This window comes from Tamandua tetradactyla, chromosome 17, assembly GCF_023851605.1.
Source record: "Tamandua tetradactyla isolate mTamTet1 chromosome 17, mTamTet1.pri, whole genome shotgun sequence".
Taxonomy (NCBI): domain Eukaryota; kingdom Metazoa; phylum Chordata; class Mammalia; order Pilosa; family Myrmecophagidae; genus Tamandua; species Tamandua tetradactyla.
This window is the reverse complement of record NC_135343.1, coordinates 63926427-63952862: the sequence shown is the minus strand read 5'-3', so window position 1 is coordinate 63952862 and position 26436 is coordinate 63926427. Positions and strand designations below refer to the sequence as shown.

The window sequence follows — 26436 nt, the reverse complement described above, 5'->3', positions numbered from 1 at the left end:
GGAAGGCCCACTCTCTGTCTTGGGGCAAACTCATCTTTCACATGCGTGTAAGGATCCACTCTTCTTGCCTCACACACTGGAGGATGCAGACAAAAATCCCTTGTTGTTAAGCAAGGACTCACAGGAAAATCCAGAATCTGTGGAGAGCAAAAGGAAGCTGAGTGACAAAATCCAGAGTTTTCTCTGGAAAAGCTAAGTGAGAGGCTACAGATGCTTGGAGGGAAAGACACTGGCTTTCCTCTGAGAAAGTATCCTCATGTTGGTTCTTACTTTGGACATGTCATGGCCTTATGATTCTAACTTGCAACTTAATAAATCCTCTTTATTAAAGCCAATCCATTTCTGGTATATTGCATTCTGACAGCATTAGAAAGCTGAAACACAAGCTGTCATGGTTTGGCACAATCAGTTCCTTAGGTGATAAGACTGAGTTTCTTTTTCCTCTTCCTGATGATATATCAATAACTTTCCCAAACTTAAAAAATAAAGTGAGAAAAGAGAATAATGGAAGAATACCTGACAACTAAGAGGGAATTAATAATATGTGACATGAATAATATGAATACCAAATAGACAAGGAAGAAAGTGACAGAAGAAACATTTGATGAAATAATGGCTGAAAATTCTTCAAAATTAGTGAAAAATACGAGACCGTAGATCTATGAGCTCAGAAAACACCAGGAAGCATAAATCTCCCTCAAATACAGTCATGTGTATTATATTCAAACTACAAAAAATAAAAAGCAAAGAGAAATTTCTGAAAGAGGCCAGAGGAAAATAAAATCCTACTTCTAAATAACAAAGATAATTATTTCATTGGACGTCTATTCATAAACCATACAAGCAAGAAGAGGTGAGTGAAATGTTTAATGAAAGAAAAAACACCCATAGCAGCCTAGGATTCAGCATCCAGAACTACCCCTAAAATTGAAGGAAAAATAAAGACTGTCTCAGAAAAACAAACAGCGGGGGAGTGTAATTGTTAGGGTTCTCTAGAGAAACAGAATAAACAAGGAACAATCACAAATATAAAATTTATAAAAGTGTCTCACGTGACTGCAGGAACATAGAGTTTGAAATCCTCAGGGCAGGTTGTGAAGCTGATGATTCCGATGGAAGGTCTGGATGAACTCCACAGGAGAGGCTCACCAGATGAAGCAGAAAGAGCCTGTCTCTTCTGAATCTTCCTTTAAAGGCTTCAGGTGATTAGATTGAGCATCACTCAATGCTAAAGACACTCCCTTTGGCTCATTACAAATGGAATCTGCTGTGGATGCAGCTGACCTGCTCATGATCTAATTCTGGGAAATGTCCTCATTGCAACAGACAGGCCAGCACTTGCCCAACCAAACAGGTACCACCACTTGGCCAAGTTGACACATGCGGCTGACCATGACAGAGGGTATTTGCTGTCTTGCAAGAAATGGTAAACAGAGCTGTTGAGAGAGAAAAGAAATGATATAAGTTGGAAACTCGGATGTAACTAGAGAAAGGAAAAGCATTTGAGAAGGAATCAATGCAGGTAAAGTAGAATCTTTTATGTTTCTTGTTCTTAACTGATATAGGAGATAACAGTTTGTCTTCAATAATAGCAATACTATTTTGGAAAATGTATGGTTAAGTGACATGACACAATGTTATACTATAAAATAATAAAGGAAAACATGACAACAATTTTATAAGAGATGGGGGGAAATTGGGATGAATCCTATGTTACATGCACTACACATGAAGTGCAAACGTGTAGGTTGAAAATGCATGTAGATAAGTTGTAAATATATATTGTAACTCTAGGACCAACATTAAAGTAATTTTAAAAAGAATATGATCGATATGCATAAACATAAGCTAAAATCAAATTATATATATATATCACCAAAAGAAGACTAGAGAAGTCAAGAAAATAGTGAAAAATACAACAAAATGAAATAAGAGCAAAAAAGGAACCAGAGTGATGAATACAAAACAGCTGCTTCTCTTACAGTTTCTTCTTTGATGCAATATTAAAGAGCATGTTCTTTACCCTCCAAGTGTTAGTGGAGTTTCCAGTTCTCCAGTTGTTATTGACTCCTCCTTCATTCCATTATGATCAGAAAAAGCACTTTGTACAGTTTCAATCTTTTCAAATTTATTAAGACCTGTTTGAACCCCAGCATGTGGTCAATCCCGGAGATTTTTCCATGAGTACTTAGAAAAATGTTTGCACTGCTTTTTTTGGATTCAATGTTCAATATATGTCAGTTAGACCTAATTAATTTATCTTATTATTTAGGATCTCTTTGTCCTTCTTGATCCTCTGTTTGGATGCTCTAGTGCAGAGAGTGGTGTGTTGAAGTCTCCCTCTATTATTGTAGAGAAACCTATTTCTTAACTTCAGTTTTGCCAGGGTTTGGCTCATGTATTTGGGCCACCTTGATTAGGTGTGTACATATTTAGGATTGCTGTGTCTCCCTAGTGAATTTTCCCTTTGCTAATATATAGTGTCCTTCTTTATCCCTTACAGCATTTTTTGCATTTAAAGTCTATTTTTTCTGGTATTAGTATAGCTTCCCCAGCTTTTATTTCATTACTGCGTCTGTGGAATATCATTTTCTGTCCTTACACTTCCAACTTATTTGTATCCTTTTGTCTAAAATGAGTCACTTTTAAAAAGCTCATAGTCAGTTCATGTATTTTATCAATTATGCCAATATGTGTCTTTTTCTTGAGGAGTTTAATCCATTAACATTCAATGTTATTACTGTGAAAGACATCCTTACTTCAATCATTTTATCCTTTGGTTTCTATTTGTCAGATATATTACTTATCACTGTTTGCCCTTTTTTAAGATTAAAAAAAATGAACACAGGTTTGAATCAGTTATGTACCCTAGAAAAGCTATACCCTTCTAATCCTTTATTGTTGGTGGGACATTTTGATTAGGTTGTTTCCAAGGGCATAGGACCCACCCAATTCAAGGTTGTTGTTAATCATCTTTTCTGGAGTCCTTAAGAGATGATAAAAGGCAGAGACATTTTGGAGAGAGCTCAGATGCAGAAATGCCCAAGGAGGCACAAGCCAGGACACACAGAAAGTCAGAGAGAAGAGCCAGCAGACATCACCAGCTGCCTTCTCATGAGGCAGAGAAATACAGATGCCATTGGCCTTTCCTCAGAATCACAGTATGGTATCTGTGTCTGGATGCCTTGATTTGGACATTTTTTGTGATTAGAATTGTAAGGTTGTAACTAAATAAATCCCCTTGGTAAGATCCAATCCATTCCTGGTATATTGCATTCCAGAAACTTTAGCAAACTGAGAGTTAGGCATTTTTGATTTGCATGTCTTTGCCTTTTATGTGGATGGGAAATGTTTAGCCATCATGTGCCCAGTATTCTTCCTGGTCCTATACCATTCTCTTCTCCCTCTTGGACACCTATGCTGCAAATATTTGCATGCTTTTCTTTGGCAATCATTTCCCTGAGATCCAGCTCAAATTTTTCCATATTTTTCTCCAGTTATTCTTTTGCATGTTTAAGTGGTTCTGTCCTCTAGTTAACTGATCCTTTCTTCTGCTTCTTCAAAATCTGCAGTTGTGCTTCTAGAATATTTAAAAATTCATCTATAGTATCTCCATTTCCATAAATCTGCTTTTATGTATTATTTCAAATTCTTCTTTATGCTCTCATATTGACTTCTTGATATCCTTTATCTTTTCTAATGTCTTATTGAAATTCATTAGGAGTTTTGCATGAGTATAATTGATTAGATGTTCTAAATTCTTTATTTCCTCTAATTTTTCAATGTGATCACTGGTGTGGCCATATCTTCTTGTTTTTAATGTCCCTTCAATTTTTGATGGTTTCTGGACATCTGAGTACCTTGATAAATTTATCTTGAAAGTCATTTTCCCTGTCTTGTATAAGATTTTCTTTTTGATTGGGTTCCTGTTGAAAGTTTACTTTTGCTGTATTTTACAGCCTTACCAGAGCCATGGTCCCATGCAGGGAGTGCAGCCCCCTTACAAAAGACCCTAGAGAAAGGACAGGAAAGCAGATCCTCAGACTGCACTTCCCCAGACTTCAAAGCACATGGTGCTCTTTGGTCATCCACCACAGCCCTGCAAAAGTACTTTATGTTTTCTGCTCTTCAACCCCCTCTTTTTTACTGTATGTGGGGATAATTGTCCCACAATGCTGGGGGTGACTGTCCAGAAGGTATTCAGGCTATGGGTCCCTACCATCTTATTTTATTTAGCAGCCAATATGTTTCAGGACTGTTCCCTCCCTACCTCTTTTCTTGAGGGGAGAGATCTCTACATCTCTCCCAGACTGCTGAAGCCCACCACTCTAGAACCAGGCACACCCTGGGATTTTTGCTATAAGGGAATACAGTTTGCCTACACTTTTGAGATTAGCTAGTCCAGAATCAAGGCATCAGCATGGTGCTGCTTTCTCCACAAAGGATATGGTATACTAGAGCTGGCTGCCAGCATCCCTTGACTCTTGATGCCCCCCCTCACAGGGCAATGCACACAGCCACACATTCTATCTCTTCTGTGTTCTGTTGGCTCCCAATGTCCTGCTGATCTCTGGCTTTTCCTCTAGATCTGAATTTCATTCTGCTTATAAGCAACTCCAGTTAATCACAATTAAAATCCGAATTGATTCAGTTGCCCATGTCTTAACTAAAAGTCACATCATGAAAAGCCTGTTGACATGGGTTCACATGCAAGGGATGAGTCAGATAATGTACAAAGGAAAAGGCTTACCTCTGTATTTTTTTGGAGGGCATTAGTAAAAAGAGTGCAATGTTATCATTTATGGCTTCCTTTCTTTAAAGATATTTTCACTTTTTATCATTTCCTTAATAAAGTGTTGGAAACATGAAAATCTGAGGTCTAGTAGAACTTATCTGCTGTGTGTTACTCTGTAGCTACTCAGGCTTTTCATGTTCAGGTTCTCTTATTTTTGCAGATGTGAGAAGTCTCTGACATCTTGCTGATTTTGGCAATTCAAAACTTATTTATAGGGGCGGGCCGCGGTGGCTCAGCGGGCAAGAGTGCTTGCCTGCCGTGCCGGAGGACCCCGGTTCGATTCCCGGCCCCAGCCCATGTGAAAAACAAACGGACAAACAAAATATAATAAAAACAAGAAAATGTTTAAAAATGTTTCCCTTTCTTCCTTCCTTCCTTCCTTCCGTCTTTCCTTCCTTTCCTCCCTCTCTCTTTAAAAAAAAAAAAAAAAAAAAAAAACTTATTTATAGGAATAGTTGACACTTTTGAGTGGAGTGCTGCCCTCAAGAGAGATTCTAGGTTTGTTTTTGCCAAGTGCTTGTCGATGCTACCAAATAGAGTTTAAACCAAATTCAAGGTTTGAAAATTCCAGATGCACCCACCTAGGTTGTGGGTCCAGGGGAGGATTTTATCTTCATTCACACCCTCTAATTCCCAGAATCTGAGATGAGAGAGAGGTTTGTTCCAGATTGCATTTGCTACTCCCCTGAGGATGGAGGCCAAGGAAATCCCAGATCAAGGGAGGACTTGTCTAACTGAGCACTTTCCAACCTGATGGACTATAGGAGGTCACTTCTGACCCTCTGGTCTTTGCTAGAAACTATAACACAAGTTCAAGGTTTCCAATATATGCCTGAAAAAATCACCTTCTATGCTAATACATTCCTTGTCTATAGAACTTCCAAAATATCATACTATCTTTTCAGGTCTTAGCTGTTTTAAGATGGTACAGATATTAAGGTATAGATGACCTAAAAATAGATGCTCTTCATAGACCATCTTATTGCTTGCAATTGTTAAATAAGAAAATACTGATTTTGCACATCTATTTTATATTTCAACTTCTGAACAATTATTGGAAATTTAGATACTGATTTCAATGTCTTTCATCATCACAGAGTCATATAATCTGCAATGATGTCATTGGCTCTTCTTTTACCTTTTATACATTCACAGCTCATTGCTCACTCAATTTTCTTCTGTAATCACCCTCTGCATTGTAATATACCCCTCTGAGCCCTAGGCAGCTGCTAGAGCTTTACCAATGGCCCCTTTTGCCTGCAATGTGATCTGAACAGAGACTAACATGTCAACAACAGAATGATGATGTCACAGATGCAGATTCTCAATTTTGTTGCTGATTCCAAGGTGAGAGACTTAAACACTTTCCTTCATTCAGATTATTATCTTTGAGGATTAGGAAAACTGATATTAGATGAAGAGTGCAATAGTGAATACTCGCTATTTTAAAAATGATATTGTAAATAAATATTTTTAAATTTTTTAGAACATAATGCATTTATATAAGATTTTTGCCCAAACTGATGTCATTTCTCAACACTGGTCTCACTTTCTGTGTCTCCTGGAGGAAACCTCTCTACATAGCCATCCCATTTCATAGAGTGTCATCCAGAAGATCTACTTTGCCTGGATCCATCAAAACAAGACAGGCCCCTAAACAGTCAATTCCTGGGCACTCACCTGGCTGAATGGGGCTCCCCACCGATTCAGTGGCAGGGGGTCAGCTACACATTTCACTCTGAGTATCAGCAGGCTCAAGCCTGAAGGTGTGGTGGATGGCTTCTCTCTCAGTTACATGGCAGCTGTCCTCCCACTGAGCTTGCCTTGAGCACAAATCTCTCTAGTTCTCATCCTGTTTCCTCCCAACACAGGCCTGGATTTGCACAACTTGTCAGTTTCCCAGAGAGTATGTGCACCCTGACAATTAAGATATAAAATGTCTTCTGGATCCCCTATTGTGGGAAGTCACTGTGGGGAAATGCATTAAAGATCTCGGTACTGGTTTTGATGGTAGATGAAACAAAATACCACAGACCTGTTGGCTCAAACATTAGAAACTAATCATTATACATTCCTGGAGGTAAGAAGACTCTAAAAGGGGTCTCTCTGACTAAAAATAAAAATTCTGGCCTGGCTGCTTTACACTCTGCAGGCTTTAGTGGGAAGTATATTTCCTTGAATTTTCAGTCTCCCTCACTGAGACCCCCTTCCTCAAACATTCAAATGTAGTAACATTGCTTTTCTATAACACCTCTTACATAGTTATATCTTCCTTTCATCCCAGTCCTGCGAGTCTTCTGTTTTGTTGAATGCACAACTTTGGGCACTGCAAAAACTGTTTCCAGCTTTTAGTCATTCACTCTTAATGTTGACACCAGTGGGAATGTAAGAACTCCCTTCATTTGGTGCTACAGAGTTTTGGATCCCAAGAAAATACCTATAGTGAGCTCAATAGCAGCATTTTTTTTAAATTAAAGTTTGAAGATGGTTAATTTTATCCTGGAAATGGGAAATGAGAATCCACAACACAACTTGACTCTTCTTGGACTCATCCATTTAGGAAAGACTTTGAGTAGAACACGGAGATGTACAAAGGAATTGTATTGCAGCTTGTCATGCCCATGAACCTCTGGGAAAACCTTTGCATCCACCCATGGTGACACATTCCCTGATTTGAATTGTTCTGTTCAACAGAATATGTGTTTGAACCAAAGGTTCTAATGAGATGAGGAAAATCAGGGGTCAATGGAGCATGTTTTTCAAGTAGTGTCCAGCTGTCACTTGCAAATGAGATGTTGAATGTCAGAGCAAGAGCTATGATGTCACTCCTGATGGGAGCTGGCTTTTGGAAATGTTACCTTACACTTCATCATCCTTGGCAACCCTCACAGGACAACAGTATAGTCTCACTCAGCTCTTCCCAAGTGTCATTCCATGTTTCCTTAAAAAAAACTTTTGGAATCATTTTAGATTTATATAAAAATTACAGAGAAAGCACAAATAATTGCTTTACACCCTCCCCCTGTTGCTCCAGATGCTATTATCTTGCATGGTCCTGGTTCATTTGCAAAACTGAACTTTTCTATTGATTAAATAGTATTAATTGGACCACATGCTTTCTTCAGATTTATCCATTTTTTTCAAATGTTCCTTCCTGATCTAGGATCCAAACCAGCACCACATGTTCTATGTAATTTCCATGAATTTATTACAGGAATGTTGGGTACCTTTTACAGAAGAACATCATGGTCACTGCTATTTAAAATGAATAGCATAATATTTTATTCTATACATGAGCATTCTATGTGTTTTTCAACCAATCTCATTATTTTAACATGAACAATTTTTTTGCCAATTTAGTAACAATTTGCTTAATCATCACATGTACTAATTCATGTGAAAACATAACTGGGCACTTTCCTCAGGGCACTGCAGCTCCAATGGGGACTGAACATTACATAGATGACAGCAATTGTTTGAGAACTCTGACACATCTAAGACAGGCTGCGTATGAATCGACCCTTACAACTCACTTATCCTGCAGTTATATCTGCAAAAGGAACACAAGTGCTGAGTGTTCCCAGGTAAGGGCATGAGGTAGTGAGAGCACAGGCAGCAGAGAGGCTCAGGTCTTCTAGGGATGTCCCCAGATCACTCCCCTCTATGACAGATTCCTGCCAGGAATTCCTTCAGTTATCTGAGAACATGTCCTTATAGACATGGAAGGGACAGATTCTGACCATCTTTAAATCTAATTCTCTTCTTTTTTATGCTTTCATAGCACAGTACTCAGCCCTGAACCTGTGGATGTGTTCTAATGACAGGAAATCATTTGTGGAGAAAAGAGATGTAAAACACAGTCATTGTCTTAGAGGAGAGAGGAGTCAACATCACTCAGCAAAGAAGTAAATAAGTCAGTTTCTTCTCTCTGGAGTCAGAAATCTCCTTTTAACATGAGATTTTAAACATATTAGTTTTTATCAGTTAATAACCAGTGAGCAGTCTATTAGTTCTCAGTGCTGTAGGTCAGGAGTCTGGCTGAGCACAGGGTGAAGGGTTCTGTGATCAGGGTCTCAGGAGGATAAAATCAAAGAGTCAGTGAGGCTCTGTTCTTTCCAGAGCTTGAAGTTCTCTTCCAAGCTGATGTGGTTGGACAGAATCAGTTCCCTGGGTGGTAGGATTGAGATCCTATTCCTTGCTGGCTGGGTGTCCTCATCCCCTCCCACATGACCCCTCAACCTCCACAACCAACATCACATGTTTTTTGTCATGTCGCGTCTTAATTATCTATGAACTTTACTGTGTTCTTAGTCTGTGACCAGTACAGTGATATTTAAAGGCCATGTGTGAAATAGTCAGGCCCACATAAATAACCTACCCATCTTAATATCAACGGTTTTCATTTCATATATATTAAAGTTCACAGCTTTTTACAAATATGCAAAATCACTTCACAGCAGAATATAATTAGTGTTTGAAGAACTAGGATAGGGTTGATATATGCCAGCACTCTGCAAACTTGAGGGCCCCTTTAGAATTTTACTTACTGCAATACTCTTATTACCAAGTATTGTTTTGCCCCAATTTTATTTTTGGCAGTGGGGAGTTTGAGGAAATTTTAATTAAGAAATAAATATATAATTTTAGAAGAGAGAATAGAAGCACTAGTTTCCCAGCTGGCACAGAAAGGATAATCATTCCACACTTCCCATTTCTTCAGAGTGTTAACACACATAAAATGACCTAGAGAGTGTCTGATAATAAAAAAATAATTAATTCTGACTTGCATTCCATGGACTGGCACTGTACTTAATCTAAATCCTCAATTTTCATCAAACCTTTAAGGTTCCCCTAGGATCAGGCCCTTGTCTGCTTTTCTCAGATTTATTTGTCTTTCATAATTATCCAAGACCACATCCTGTGCATTTTTGGAAGTGTTCTTCCCTGAGCTTTGCAAGCCAACTCCCTACCTCAGTCATGCATGAGGTCAACTGTCCAACCTTCAAAGGGCATTTCTACAAACAACGTTTCATGTGGACCCCTCTGACTCAGTCATTCACATGACAAAACCTGTTTCGTCTCATGTCATCCATGACTATCTCAAGTTCTTTAATATATGTCAGCATAGGAAGGACATTCTACTGCATTCAAGCAGGAAACCTGACAATTATGAAGTAAAATTCATATTAACTATATATGTATATTAACTTCATGGAACAGAAGGAAAAAAAAACATGGGGGATGAGGGCAAACATGAAGAAAGTACTGGCATCTTCAAAACCCATATATGTAGTGGACCAAGAACACAGTGGACCTTTGACTGAGTAGAAATGTCTTCCTGGTGGTTTGGGTCTGTGTCACACCATTCCTGAGTCCCTGGAAGTAGCACCCTCATCTAAGGTAATGGGTTGATAAGGAGACAAACTACGGAAAAAATAAATGTATTATTAGTTAGGATTGGAACAATGCATGCCTTAGGATGTTCCACATTAAGGAAACTTCTTGGAGGCAGAAGGGTGGTTGCTTTGCAGGAAAAGTGGAGATCATGATACAGGAAGGATTATGCTATGTACATAATTGTTAAACTGTCTCAATTTTTTCAGTCTTCCTCTGATTCTGTTCATGGTGAGGGATGTCCTATGCAATGGAACTGGATGCACCTTGTCCCATTTGTCCTGTATTAGCAGCTTTGCTACAGGAGGTAAATCACAGAAAAGCAGGATAGGAGAGGCTGTAGAAATATTATTTGTTTATTGTCTTTCTCTCCCAGATAATTGAAAGGTTAAGACATCAGGGTTTCTGTTTCATTTATTCGATAACCTAATGTTACAGGCCTGGAAGCATTTGTATTGGTATTTGTATAACTCTATAAATATTTTTGGTTTTGGTAAGAACAAATGCAAATCCGATACCTTGAGAGGTGGAGCTATTTAATCTTTTGCCACCACGTTGGGCAGTTACCCCTTAGGTGTGTGAAGTATTCACAGGTATAGTGAATATTTTATTTGAGAAACTGATATGAGGAATGGTGATTTGAGAAACTGGTGGACGTAAAGGGCAGGTCCAAGGGCAACTTGAAAGTATCTGGTGACTCATTTTCAGAGACATTATTTGGGTTCAGAGCAATATCAGTGGTCTGGTTTGAGATATCTGGAGGAGATTTGAGATGTCAAAGAACTTCAAATACATATTTAAAATTCAGAATAGACTGAGATAGTCTTATAATCGGTGCACTACCTCCTCATTCTATCCGATTACATGAATGTATTACACACAGTTTCCAGTACCGTATTTTTGAAAGGTCAATGAATTCAGAGATTTTGCACTCACAGACAAATATATTCTATTAGAAAATTATGCATACAAGATGATTATTGGTAGTTTGAATCATAAATTGATAATTAAGTATTTTAATTTCAACAGTTTTCTAAAGTTTGTTGAAATTTATAGTTTGCAGTTGATGTCTGGGACTTTTGAAAGACTACACTCACATTTCCTGTGTAATGTTATTTTGTCCCCTTCATTCCATCATCTATCTTCATGACTCACTGGACAGCGTGTTTCCTTTTATACCCTTGCTGATTTGCATAGACTCCTGGGGACTCGGCTGCTGCTCAGACTCTATTAATGGGGATTCCCTGGAGATGGGGCCTGAGTGCACCAGACGGTGAGCAAGATGCTGTCACAGTCCCAACTCCTCATCCTCTTGGGGCTCTGGGTCTCAGGTGAGAGCTTCAGAAGAGCAATGTCTTTATAAAGCTGGAGAGATGGTTTTCACATGCAAAGTGTACAGACTACATCTCAAACAGATCTGATTATATATGATAAATTAGGAAACCTACATTTGGATATATATTTTATATACTTGTGATTTATTGTATGATCTTGTTCTCTTCTACCTGCAGGTACCAGTGGGGACATCGTGATGACCAGGTCTTCAGCCTCTGTGGCTGTGACTCCATGGGAGACCATCACCATGAGCTGCAAGGCCAGCCAGAGTGTTAGCAGCTATTTATCCTGGTACCAGCAGAAACCAGGACAGGCTCCCAAACTGATCATCTACTCTACATCCAACTGGGAATCTGGGGTCCCTGAGCAATTCAGTGGCAGTGGGTCTGAGACAGATTACTCTCTCAGAATCAGTGGAGCCCAGGCTGAAGATGTGGCCAGTTATTACTGTCAGCACAGTAACACCTATCCTCCCACAGTGCTTCAGCCTCAAACATAAACCTCTTCTCCCAGTTGTGAGACACTGAGTCCTGCAGCAGCAGCTGCTCCCCCTCCTCCCGCCTCTTCATATTGAAACTTTCTGCCTAGTAGTTAGTCTTCCTGTCTCACTTTTTCCTTCAATGGGCTCTGCCTTTACTTCAAGTCTTCCTTGTCCTTTTTACTGAGGTAATTATACTCTACCTCTTTGCTAACTGCCCATTCCTTCACTAATTCTCCTTCACTTATTCTCATTCCTACAAAGACAATTCTGTAATCTTTTAACCCTATCACTCTTTTCCCATGATCTATGATTGAATAAAATCATGAATTTTATATCTGCTATAAGTGGAATATTTTGGAAAACATTACATTAACACCCATATTTCATCTGTATAAACAGGAAGACATCAAGTGACCTAGTAGTATTTCTGCACACATCTTGGAAACACACTGGTTTATGACATTCAGGTTCAGGAAATATCTGAGAAAGCCAGTGTCATGTGAAGTGAACACATCTATATAACCTCTCTTTGTTAAAGTTGATAATAAAGAATCCTAGGTTTTAAAAATATGCACTGATTGCTTCCTGAGTCAGATGTAAAGATCACTCCTTTTATTGTAGTCATTGAGAAAGAAAATAAATTCATACATAACTATAATGTTTCCTATGTCATTTTGCTATGAAGAAAAATAAAGTTGAGAAGAAATTTTTTGCTGTAGTAAAAGTGACTAGCTATTTAAAAAAGGATGATGTATCCACAATTGTCACATTGAAAACCACTCCAAATCTCAGTACTTAAAATGAAAAACACTTCAAAGTGGTTTTGTTTATTGCTAAGTTCTGTTGACTTGGGCAGACTTAACTCACCTTGGCTGGGTTTTCTCTTGTGTGTCAAGTTAGCTGTCAGGCCCTGTTGGACCTCCCAGGCCTAGAAAGGGACAAACATCTGTCTTGTCCTTCACATGTCTGGTTTTGCCCATCAGTTCAGCTCTGAGTTGACTGGACCACATTAGAAGTATCTCAGAGGGGAAACATGAGTAGCGCTTCCCAGAATATTGGTGTTTAGAATAGTTAGGGTTGAATGTGTCATTGTTTTCCACTTATTCTCCTGCACTTCATTTCTTCTTCCCCCACACCTGGTTTCAAGGTGATGAGGAAGAGGGAGGCAGTGAGAAAGAAGCATTAAGGAGTGAGGTTGGCAGCTTGGGAAAGAGATGGAAAACAATCTTTATCAACAATGAAACACTGTTTTCCTATTTGACAGCACTAGATGTCCATCAGGTACTTTCCCCAGGGCATTTATTTCATTTCCATTAAAGCTACAGCGTTTATATAGCTGCATTAAACAATTGATTATTCTACTTTAGTGTATATTTGTGAATGAATTTGCTTTTCTATATTGATTTCTCTTTTCCTTTGCATTTATGAAATAAATGCTAATTGAGAATCTATTATATGCTAAGTATACTTCTGGGTATTTGCTTTATAATAATGGTAACAACCAATTAAAGACTTGAGCCTGTCTCTCAGAGTTTAAGTTTGAGGGGTAACAGACATGAATAAAGAATGTCAGAAAATGCAGATTTTTTGTAGGATGTGCACGTATGAGACCACCAGTGTTGACCTATGTTTCATGTGTGTACTTACCTTAATGAAGTGGAAAGATTTGGTATGTTTTTAAGCAGACAGATGGCATGACCAAATATGCTCCTTGAAAGATCACTTTAGTTTTAGTGGTGTTAACTTTAAAAAAAATAATAAAGAAAAGATGTAAGAAGACCTGTTAGGAAGCTATTTCAGGAATCCAGGAGAGAGATGTTGGTGGCTTGGTCTAAAGCCATGGCAGTGGAGTTAGGAAGAAGTGGATGTGTTGGGGAATATGTGGTTGTAAGATTGACAGGAGGTGGGTTTGAGTGCTGAGGTAGGGAGTGTTGTCCAGGATGACTCCACTGATTCTGGCTTAGACAACAGGATGTGTGCTGCTCCTTCCCTTGGGTGGCATTGGGTGGGGTTGGCTTGTGTGGCGGTATAAAACTCATGAGATAGGTTCCAGATATACTGAGCTAGAAGTGCTGTAGTTTAACATTTAAGAATGTTAAACTTCAGAAGAAAAGTTTGAACTATAAATATAAATAAATTAGTACAAGATAAAACTGTTCTGTCAACTAACATGAATATTGATAGAATTAAAGCTTTCCCCTACACAGTTATTTTTTATTTATCAAGTATTTAACACATATTAATTTATCAAATATTCTGTCAAATACAGTGCTGGGTACTTTGAGAATATTATTTTTCAAATGTAACAATAAATGTTTACAGTTATATGAGTTATAAATATGTACTTAATATTTAAATTTTAATTATAAAATATGACAGTGAAAATTGCATAAAATACATGCACATGTATGTTTTTGACTAACAACAAACTAGTTCTCGCCAAGATCTCACCATGACCCAGCACATTTCTGCCCCACATCCTATTCAAATCCACTCTTCCCTTACCAGCCATAAGATTCAGATTTCTCTGAATCTCTTAGAAATCACTTCCTTGATTAAAATTTTTAAGTTCTACGTATACATAATGAAACCATATAGTTTTGTTTGTTATGGGACTTTAAATAAATGGAATCATCCTTCACACATTTTCCTGTTGCTAGCATATTTCATCTGATATTTATAAAACATCTATTTTGTTGTATGCATTAACAATTTATTCACTTTCATTGCTGAAAGGAATTTCATCCTGTAAATCCAACATAATATATCAAATCAGCTCTTTTTTAAAACAGTTTTATTTATACTCCATATATTCTATGGCCTTGAGGGTCCCTTTGATGAGGCTAACTGTGGGCTCCAGGCCTGTTGCCTGCACCTGTGTCTCTTCCCTCTGCATACCTGCACTCTGCCCCTACCTGTGGTTCTCCTGTGCCCCACCCATACCTGGAGGGTTCCTTCCTGTTGCCCAGAGACTGAAGACAGCTCTGGTCTGTGCAATCTTGTGAACTTGCCTGTCATTCAGTGGATTGAAGCTACACCTTCTCTAAATAGTTCTGAAAGCCAGTCTTGGGAGGGACCCCCACATCTTTGTGCTTCTCTCATGGATACATCCTCAGCCTAGGGTGCCATGTGAAGTTTTCTTAAATCTCATAGTTAAATCCTCTATAATAGTTTAATAATTCTGAATATTAAACTTCCCTTTTCCCATCTGTTGATTCTCTTCCAGGATCTATCAGGTTTTGTTCAGGATCCAGTGCATCTAGTATTTTGAATTTTGTGGTGAGTTTATTGTTATCTGTGGGACACTCTGTCTGGTAGGAGCTTATTTATGCTTTTCAGAAGTGGAACATAGACAATAAATGACTATTTTAAAGGTACATAGATATTTTAAAACTGTGTTTTATTACTGATCTCGAGCTTAATTGCCTGAAGTCAGAAGATCTGTTTTGGGAGTGTTCAGTGTTCTGAAATGTGGTCATGTGTGTTTGCTCTCTCTGCCTATGAGCATTTTGGTTTTAATGTAGTTCCATGAGTGGCATGAAGTGAATGTGTAAGTCTGTTAATGTTTTCATATTTTTTTCTGCTGGTTCTTCAGATTTTCTTATTTTTATCAAATTTTCCTGGTTGTTTAATAAAGCCGAATCTAGGGATCTATGATACCACCTTTACCATTGTACATTTATGCTTTTTCTCTTTATAATTACTCATTTTTCTCTCTATATTTTGAGGTTTGGTTATTAGATGGGTAAAATTCAGTATTGTTATATCTTCAGAGTGAGTTGAAACAGCTATCATCATGAAGTGTTTTACCTAGTAACAATTTTTGCTTTAAAGCATATGCATTTTGGATATTATTATAACTACCATGTACAGTTTTATTATTTTTGTTACTGTTGCAAGTTTATGAATATATACATGTCATTTTCCATTCTTTTACTTTCAACCTTTCTATAGCTTTATGATGCTTTCAATATTACTCCTTTAAGGACTATGATTCTGGGTAAGTGTGATTCGTAAAATGTGAAGAACTTTATATTTTAGTTGGAGAATAGAATACATAAGATCTTTTCATGCTTTTGTGTTGACTGGGGAATTTTTATTATCCCTTCTTCTTCTTTCTTAGTACCTTATATATAATGTGCTTTTAATTCTTTTAGTGGTTATTTAAGAAATTATAACACATATAACCTATTAATGTCTAAAATTAATTAAAACCTCTGTGGTGGTTTGAAACTGCTGTGTATCCCAGAAAAGTGATTCCTTAATCCTGATTCAATATTGCTTGATGGGATCTTTTGACTAAGCTGTTTCCACAGAGATGTGACCCACCCAGTTGTGGGTGGGACTTTTTGAACAGGTAATTTCCATGGAGATGTATCTCCACCCATTCAAGGTGGAGTTGCTTACTAGAGTCCTTTAAGAGAGAACCATTTTGGCAAAAACTTCATAGCTGACACAGCTTACAGAGTTGTCAGAGTCAACAGGAGCCCAGGTGTTTGGAGATGCAGAAAGGAAATGCTTCCAGGGAGGGTGTTTTAAATGAGAAGTCAAAGGACCCACAGACATCAGCCAGAACCAAACCAGGTGTGCTGGACCCATCAGCCTTTCTTGAGTCAAACTATCTTTCTCAGGTTACCTTTGTCTTGATATTTTTATAGCCTTAGAATGTAAACTTACAACTGAATGAATTGCTTCTTTAAGAACCATTTCATTTCTGGTATATTGCATTCTGTCAGCATTTACCAAACTAATGACAATGCTCATGTTTCCTCATGGTGAAAGCAATACCCTTAGATCACTTAAATTCTCTTCAGTTCCCATACTGACTTAAACAATTTTATCAGTTAAATACATTGCTTTTCCTTATCTTTCACTAAATATCAGTTATGCTTATGCAATTAATATACATTTTTGTTGACTACAATCATGACTTTCTACTGATCTTTGTTTCACAACATTCAACCATGAATAATTTTGAACAGCTTAAGGATCCTTTAGAATTTCTCTGAAATTTTCTGATAGTAATGCGTACTTTCATTTTTTGTTTGTCAAGAAATCTCCTCAGAAAGCCATTTTCCATACAGTATATATGTTTTTTAACTTTTTTATTGTATACTGTAACATATATATACAACAAAGAAAGAAAAAGGTAGTAGTTTTCAAAGCACTCTTCAACACATATTTACAGGACAGATCCCAGTGTTTGTCATGGGCTACTATGTGATCCTCTCAGATTTTTCATCTAGCTGCTCCAGTATATAGGAGGTTATATGGAATAAATTATCACAATAGATTTTTTCTTTTTTGTGGAAAATAACATATATAAACAAAAAAAAAAACAATGCATTTCAAAGCACAGCACATTAGAACCGAATTCAGAGTTTGGAATGGCTCACAATTCCGCAATCTGGGGATTTTATGTCTAACTTCTCTGAGATACTGGATACTAAAAAAACATATCAATTTAATGATTCAGCAATCATATACATTTGTTGAATCCTATCTTCTCTGTATAACTCCACCATCACCTTTGATCTTTATATCTTTCTCTTAAGGGGTATTACGGCTATGACCATTCTAATATTTTCATGTTTGAAGGGTCTTCCAGTAATATGGGTTTGGGAGATTGAACTCTCTGATGTTCTGGAGAGGCTGAGCCCTCTAAATTTCAGGACTTCTCTGGTCCAGGGGCCCATCTGGAGGTTTTAGTTTTCTGGAAAGTTATTAAAGTACAGAAAAACTTTGTAGAAGTATATTGCCCTAGATGTTCTTTAGGATTGGCTAAAATGGTGTTGGTTAGGGTTTGGCAAGTTATGGTAGGTAGCAATGTCTAGCTGAAGCTTGCAAAGAGCAACCTTCAGAGTAGCCTTTCGGCTCTATTTGAAAACTCTCTGCCACTGATGCTTTATTAGTTACACTTCTTTTCCACCTTTTGGTCTGGATGGAATGTTTATTCCATGGTTCCAGGTCAGACTCATCCCTGGGAGTCATCTCCCACACTGCCAGGGAGAATTTCACCCATGGATGTCATGTCCCATGTAGAGGGGAGGGCAATGATTTCACTTCCTTACAGATTATTTTTACACTTAGATTTCTAGACATGTAGGTATTTTCTTCACCTTTTTGAAGATATCACTTTACTGTCTTTAGCATTCATTGTTCCGATGGAAAAAGTCAGCTCTGTAAGTGTGTTTTGAATGTTATGTGAAAGTTCGTTGGGTGATGAGGCACAAATGGAGGTTGTCAGCCAGCTGTTGTTTCTCACTCCTCCTGAACAAATCTCTTGAGAATGCTTTGAATTTATAGTCTGGTAATATTTATGGTTACCAAATTTGTTTCTTGCCCTCCAGGTTTTGCTAACCTTCTAGGTCATTAAGAAAAATATTTCTGGTCCCTCTGTGCTGTCTCTGATTCTTCTGTGTTTCTCTCCAAGGTGTCCTACTTAAGCTCAGAGCAGGTGGGGCCCACAGGTGTCACCCTCCAAGTGGCTGAACTGCTGTGTAAGTCTCCCAGACCCCATGCTCTTGAGAGCAGCCCTCTACCATATTGACAGGATTTGGTACTCAACAAAGCCCAGCCCAAAAGCCTGGGTGTCTCACCTTTCTCCGGTAGGGTGGAAACTACTTTACAGGTTTAAGGCAGAGCCCACACAAGGTGCTCAATCACTAGCATTTTGCCAGGAGATACTTGGCTACTGAGCATCAAGAGTTTGACCCTTTAAACCCATAGGGTAGGGCATGGAGAGTGACTGCAAGGCAGACAGCAGCAACATAAGGGTCTCAGACCTTAGTGGACCTTTGTCCATGGGGTGCCTTGTTACCCCAGCAGGAACATTTCCCTCCATATGGGCTCTGTCCAGACAAATTTTCCCCTCACTCAGGGATGTTGGTCTAGTTTTCTAGATGCTGGAATCATGTTGGAAATATCCTTACTGGCCCTTTACCTGTTTCTCCTCCCTCTGGGAAAACTATAATTCAAATATTTGTATGTTTTGTTTTGTCAACCTTTTCCCTGAAATCCAGCTCAAATATTTCCATGTTTGTGTCCAGTGAATCTTTTGCATGTTTAAGATGATATGTCCTCTAGTTCACTAATCCTTTCTTGTGGCTCTTCAAAACTGCTGTTGTGCTTCTAGAATATTTTTACATACTTCTACAATATCTTTCATTTCTATAAAACTGCTATTATTGTGTATTATTCAGAATTCTTCTTTATGATCTTCTTGTATCTTTTTGATATCCTTTATCTCTTTAATGGCTCACAGTAATTAAGAGTTTTGCATGAACCTATTTGATTAGATGTTCTAAATTCTTTATTTCCTTTAACTTTTTAATTTGATCATTTGAGTGTCTGCATCTTCTTGTTTGTTAATGTGCCTTGTAATTTTTAATGATTTCTTGACATCTGATTATCTTGACAAGATTAACTTGAAAGTCGCCTTCCCCCTCTTGTGTAAGATTTGGTTTTTGATTATGCTCATGTTGAAGGTTTCCTTTTGCTCTATTTCACAGCCTAACCAGAGCCATGGTCCCATGCAGGGAGTGCAGCCCCCTTCCAAGATGCCCTAGGGAAGGAGACAGGAAAGCAACTTGTCAGACTGCACTTCCCCAGCCTTATAAGGAGATGGTGCTTTTTGGTCTCCTGTCCCCCACAGCCCTGCATAGGTACATTATGTTTTCTGCCCTCTGACCCTCTGATTTTTTTTTGTATGTGGGGATAATTGTCCTGTAGTTCTGGGAGTGCCTGTCCACAAGGGACTAGGGCTGTGGGTCCCTGCCATCTTATTTTATTTAGAGGCCAATGTGTGTGTCAGGACTGTTACCTCCCTCCCTCTTTTATGGGGGGAGGAGTCCCATGTCTCCGCCTGACCACTGCAGCCCACCAGTCTAGAAGGAGGCAGACCCTGGGATTCTTGCTATAAGGAAATACCATTTACCTACACTTTGGAGATAAGCAAGCCCAGAATCAAGGCATCAGCAGGGCCCTGCTTTCTCCACAAAGGATCTGATATCCCTGTGCTGGCTGCCAGCAACCCTTGGCTCTTGACTCCCCCCTCACAGGATAATGCACACAGCCACACCTTCTGTCTCTTCTGGGTTTAATTGTCTTCCAATGTCTGGCTGCTCTCTGGCTTTTGCCCTACATCTGAATTTCATTCACTTTATAAACAACTCCAGTAACCCCGATTAAAACCCAAATTAATTCCGTTCTCCATGCCTTAACTAAAAGTCACATCTTAAAAAAAGCCTGTTGACATGGGTTCACATATAAGGAATGATTCAGATAATGAACAAAGGAAAAGGCTTGGCTGTGTATGTTTTTGGAGTAAGGTTCTTTAAGAGTGCAATATTGTCACTTAGTTTCTTTTTTTACAAATATTTTCACATTTTTATCATTCTGTTAAATAAAATTTTGGAAATTTGAAAATCTGAAGTCTAATGGGACTGATCTGAAGTCTGTGACCCTGTAGTTCCTCAAGTGTTTCATGTTCATGTTCTCTTATTTTTGGAGGTGTGAGAAATCTCTGACATCTCCTCCATTCAAGGTCACTCACATCTTCAAAGTTCCTTTTGCCATGTAAGGTAACATATGCACATATTCAAGGGATTATAGTTCTGACACCTTTAGATAGGTTGTGCATTTACTTATCATCCCTTCTCAATGTACCCTTGTTATACTTTCAGGAGATTTGTGGATCACCAGAAACTGTCTGTGACATAGAGATAGATGCTCATGAGTGAACAAGCAAAGCTGCAGCTCTGCCCTCTGCCATGCAAGGTCAGGGAGTTTTCTACCCTGTTGTATCAGCTACCAATTACTTATGCCTTCTTGACTGAAACCTACCTATGTTAACTCCCTCTCCATCTCCTTCAATTCCCCTGCTTTTATCTCCCCTCCCTGGTATTACCCTCCAAATCCAATATCAAGATGTGAAGACAGGCCTTCTCAGGTTCAAAATTTCCACCAGTGATCTTGTCTGCCTGTCTCCTGCCTTACCCACATGAACCTCAGTTTCAGCCAGGCCTTTCACCTGAGGGTTTTCTGATTGCAGTTATGTTGTGCACAACTGGGAACAAGGTTGCAAGCCTCCAGAAACATTATGTGGGAATAGATTAAACCAAGACTCCAAAGTTTCAGGAAGCAGGTTATTTGTCTATGGACATGGGGCTCACCCAAGCAGCCTCTGAGAGTCTGAGCCCCCAAAAGGGGTTGGCAGCACATCAGGCTACATGCTGATGTACAGAAGGGGAGGGGGCTCTACCGGAACTTTTCTCATCATTTACATGCAGTTTTAGACATTCCCGGGGCAAGTGAGACATCTCAAAGGGTGAATAGCTTGAGTAAACAGGGACCTGCATACTGTGAGAGGAAATGGCTTGGGCAAACAGGCGCTACCTGCTACAGTTGTTTGGTCTTATCCCAATGTGTTTTCTCATTTCTATGTTCATTGAAAAAAAAATTGCAAGATAGAAAGTGATTACTCTCAGTCATTTTCTTCCTATTAAGGGCCATTCCCCAATTATCTAACCCTAATTATCAATGTTTGAAAATTCCCCAAGGACTTTCTCCCATTAGGTATCAGGTTTTTTACATATCTGTGATCTCCTTCCCATGTGTCCTTGAGTAAATTATTTATCATCTCAGTGGAAAGGTCTTTCAGATGTATAGTGGGCGTAAATTTGCCCCTGTTTTGTAGGATTTTTGAGGCAAAATGTATGCCTACACATAAAATGCTTTGAGCAGCATCCGTTACATAGAAAATACTTGGTTACTACCATTAATAGCATTTTCATGTATCATTCAAAAAATGCCTTTGATTCTTCATTAATCATTAAGTTTTAATGATTAAATTATATTTCTGTGGCTGCTTTAATAGATTAGAAGACTCCTGATGACCTACAATAACAAAAATAAACTCTAACAATACTGGAGGCTGGAAAATTGAGATCAGTATCACTAGTCTGAAATCAAGGTGTCCCTAAGGACACACTGTCCTCAGATGGTCCTGGGGAGAATATGTCCCTCACCTCCATGAGTCATTGTGCCTTCCAAAACCCTTTGTTCATTTGTTTCTTTTTTACTACAGTTATCCAGTATTCAAGTCCACCATCTCCAAATCCCTTTAAACTATGCCTTTCCATTTCCTTCCCCTTTGAGATTTTGTAACATGCATGGGTACCATGCTGAGGACCAGGTATTTTCAGGCTATTCAGTCTCCAGTGTTTATATTTCACCCCCAATTTTATTAATTTATCCCATATGCAACATACATTCTTCCAGTGCCAACATCTCAACACATTGAAGCCTCAATGCAATTCCAAAACCTCATCTAAATAGCATAAGCTCACAAGTCTCAAATCATCATCTAAATCATCAATATCAAGTATAGATGACACTCTTAGTAGAATCTATTTTCTGGAAAAATTCATCTCTATCTGTGGGAAAAATTAAGTAGAAAATAAATTCACTGTCTCCATAATACTATGGGGGTGCATGCATAGTAGAAAAGTTTAAGACATTCCCATTCCAAATTTTTAATAACAGTTACATTTAAATAACTCATGATGGTTACAATTACTTTTATTTGTTTTTTTACTCCTATCTTCTGCCACGGTCTTAGTTTATGCAATTCTTATGTGTACAATAGAGCTCTAACTCTAACCATTAGTTAAACCTGAGACAGACCTGTAAAACCTCTTCTTGCTTTCCTGGCCCTTTACCTTTACATCCTGGGAATGCTCACTCCATGTAGCCTGAGGAAGTGATAGGTGAACTATTTGATGCATCTGTCCTTCCTGCCTATTGGCACAGCACATTGGTCTGTGCTGTGCCCTCCTGGATGCACAAAGATGACAGATCAACCTTGGTAGGATCAGTAGAAAACACTGGAAATTATAGGTGAATTATAAAATATTGGTTGAGAGACCAATGTTTGTTGAGACACTCAGGAGTTCTGCCATGGAATTAATAGAGGATACTGTAAAGTCTCCTGCTAAAGTGGTTTTATCATTTAGCTAAGTGCGGTGGTAAAAATAATTTTCTCAACAAATGAGAAAACCAAAGTTGAAGAAATTTTTTAAATTGATTTTTGTTGACACATGTTTGTAATTGTATCTATGCAACCTAGGATGTTCTACTAACTCAAAGAGAAACTGCAGTGGTCAAAACTCACAGTAATTTATGCATGTATTATATGTGTTTAACCACAAATATTAATATACACATGTGCATGAGCACATGCACACTCAGAGTGACTGAATAGGGACTCACACAGTGTTGACATTGAATAAGAACAGAGTAGTCCAGTCCACACCTTTTCACTTCCCTGTCAATTACAAGTTAATTTTCAGAAATTGTGAATCCTTGAAGAATTATATAAAGCAACCTATGTATCCTAAATGCTAATGAACTTTTGGTAAGAAATCCTGTATTTTTTTCAAATATTATTCAAAATCATTTGAATAATTCAAAACCATTTGTATTGTGCCCTTCATTTGGCACTACAGAGATTTGGATCCCAAGGAAATACCTGTGATGAGATGATGAGATTCATTTTTTTAATGAATGCTCCAGCGGTTTAATGTGATCTTGGAAGTGGGAGATGAGGGTCAGCAGAACAAGCTGACTTATTTTCACTGATCCATTTAGGAAAGACTTTGCACAGAACACAAAGATGTAGAAAGTAATTGCATTAAAGCTTGTCATGCCCATGAACCTCTGGGGAAACCTTTGCATCCCCCCATGGCCACACATACCCTGGTTTGAATAGTTCTGCTCTAAGGGATTTGTGTTTGGATCAAACAGTCCATTGAGGTGAGGAAAAATAGGGGTCAAATAAACATGTTTTTCAAGTAGTGTCCTGCTCTCACTTGCAAGTGAGATGTTGAATGTCGGGGTAAGATATCTTATGTCACTCCAGATGGGGTCTGACTTTTAGGAATCATCTTCGGCCGCCCTCACTTGACAACACTAGAGTCTCACTCAGCCCTTCCCAAAGCATCACTCCATGGTTTTTTTTAATGCTTTTTTTGTAGTAACCTTAGATTTATAGAAAACTGGCAGATGGTATAGAGAATTCCTATATTCCTTCACCCACTTCCTCTTGATGCTAACATCTTCTATAAACATGGTTCATTTGTAAAACTGAGCTATTTATATTGGTAAAATAATATTAACTGGACTCCAGAATTTATTTAGACCTAACCTTTATTTTTTCTAATGTTTTTTCCTGTTTCATGTTCCAAACCAGCACCACGTGTTGTATAAGCTTTCCATGAATTTGTTAAAAGAATGTTGTTGACTTTTACACACCATGGTCACCGTTTATGTAATACTTCCATGTGAAATGAACAGCATAGTATTTTATTCTATACATGAATAATCTATGTGCTTTTCAACCAATCTCATTATTTTAATGTGAGCAATTAGCTTTTGCCCCTTTAGTAGCAATTTTCTAAATCATCACATGCACTCATTCATCCAAAAACATAATTGGGCACTTTCATCAGGGCACTGCAGCTACAATGTGGAATGAGCATTGCATAGAGCATGACAACTGTTTGAGACTATGATGCATGTTAAAGCTGCTGCATGTGAATTGACCCTTATAACTCACTTAACCTGATGTTATATCTGCAACAGGAACACATGTGCCAAGTGTTCCCAGGTAAGGGCATGAGGTAGTGAGAGCAAATGCACAGGCAGCAGAGAGGTTCAGGTCTTCTAGGGATGTCCCCAGATCACTCCCCTCTATGACAGATTCCTGCCCAGAATTCCTTCAATTGTCTGAGGACATGGCCTTATAGTTGAAGAAGGGACAGATTCTGATGTTCTTTGAAGCTAATTCTGTTCTTCCTTGTGTTTTCATAACACAGTATTCAGCCCTGATCCTGGGGATATGGTCTAATGACAGGAAATCATCTTTGTGTAAAAGGGGCATAAAATGCACTTATTGCACTGGAGGAAAAATGAGTCAACATCACTCAGCAATGAAGTAAATGGGATGACAGTCTCTTCTCTCTGGGTGAAGGAATCTCCTTTTAATGTGAGATTGATAAACACATGTGGTAGTTAGATTCGGTTGTCAACTTGGCCAGGTGAAGGCACCTAGTTCTGTTGCTGTGGACATGAGCCAATGGTACGTGAACCTCATCTGTTGCTCATTACATCTGAGGTTGGCTAGGAGGCATGCCTGCTCAATGAATGACATTTGAGTTAATTGGCTGGTGCTTAAATGAGAGAGCTCAATATAGCACAGCCCGATCAGCTCAGCATACCTCATGTCCGCACTCGCAGCTCAGCCCAAGCCTATGGATATGCAGAAAGAAATAACCCCAGGGAAAGTTGTTGGAACCCAGAGGTTGGGAGAGAAGGCCAGCAGAGACCATCCTGTGCCTTCCCACATAAGAAAGAACCTCAGTGGTAAGTTAGCTGCCTTTCCTCTGAAGAACTAACAAAAATAAATTCCCTTTTATTAAAAGCCAATCCATCTCTGGTGTGTTGCATTCCAGCAGCTAGCAAACTAGAACAACACATATTAGTATTTATCAGTTAATAACAAAGGAGCAGTTTATTAGTTCTCAGTGTTGTAGGTCTGGAATCTGACTGAGCACAGTGTGAAGGGTTCTCTGCTCAGGGTCTTAGAAGGATAAAATTAAAGATTCAGTGAGGCTCTGTTCTTTCCAGAGCTTGGAGTTCTCTTCCAAGCTGATGTGGTTGGACAAAATCAGTTCCCTCGGTGGTAGGACTGAGATCATATTTCCTTCGTAGATGGGGGTCCTCACCTCCTAGAGGATACCTTCATTCCTTGCCATGTGGCCCCTCAACATCCACAGCCAACATCAGATATTTTCTGCCATGTCAAATCCTAATTATCTATGAACCTTACTGAGTTCTTAGTCTGTGACCAATACAGCAATATTTAAAGGGCTCCTGTGAAATGGTCAGGCCCATTTGTATAATCTCCCCTTTCTTAATGTCAACAGATTTCATTTCATATGTAATTGAAGTGAAAGAGTTCTTTAAATATGCACAATCACTTCACAGCAGAATCTAAATTAGTTCTTGAGCAACTGGGATAGGGTTCGTACATGCCAGCAGCCAGGAAATTAGAGGGCCCTCTTAGAGTTCTACTTATCACAATGCTCTTTTTATCTTTTATCAGGTATTGCTTTGGCCCAATTTTAATTTTGGCAGTGGAGAGTTTGGGGAAATTTAAATATTTAAATAAAAAAAATCATTATATTATTTTAGAGGAGAAAATAGAAGCACTTGCTTCCAGCTGGCCAGAATGGATACTGATTAAGCACTTCCCGCTTCCTTACAATGTCAATACACATAAACTGTCTTAGAAAGTATCTCCTTAAAAATTAATTCTGAGTCATGTCCCATGGACTCTCCCTACACTTAATCTAAACCCTCAGCTTTCATC

General features: G+C 38.5%; 1 protein-coding gene across 1 annotated transcript in view; it reads left to right on the top strand.

The window, feature by feature from the left end:
- Nucleotides 1-12023, top strand: part of LOC143661186 (uncharacterized) — a 28869-nt gene extending 16846 nt beyond the window's left edge. The window contains exon 3 of the mRNA XM_077134740.1: nucleotides 11701-12023. Within this exon, the coding sequence (XP_076990855.1) occupies nucleotides 11701-12023 (323 nt within the window). The remainder of the gene's footprint in view (nucleotides 1-11700) is intronic.
- The last annotated feature ends 14413 nt before the right edge of the window (nucleotides 12024-26436 follow it).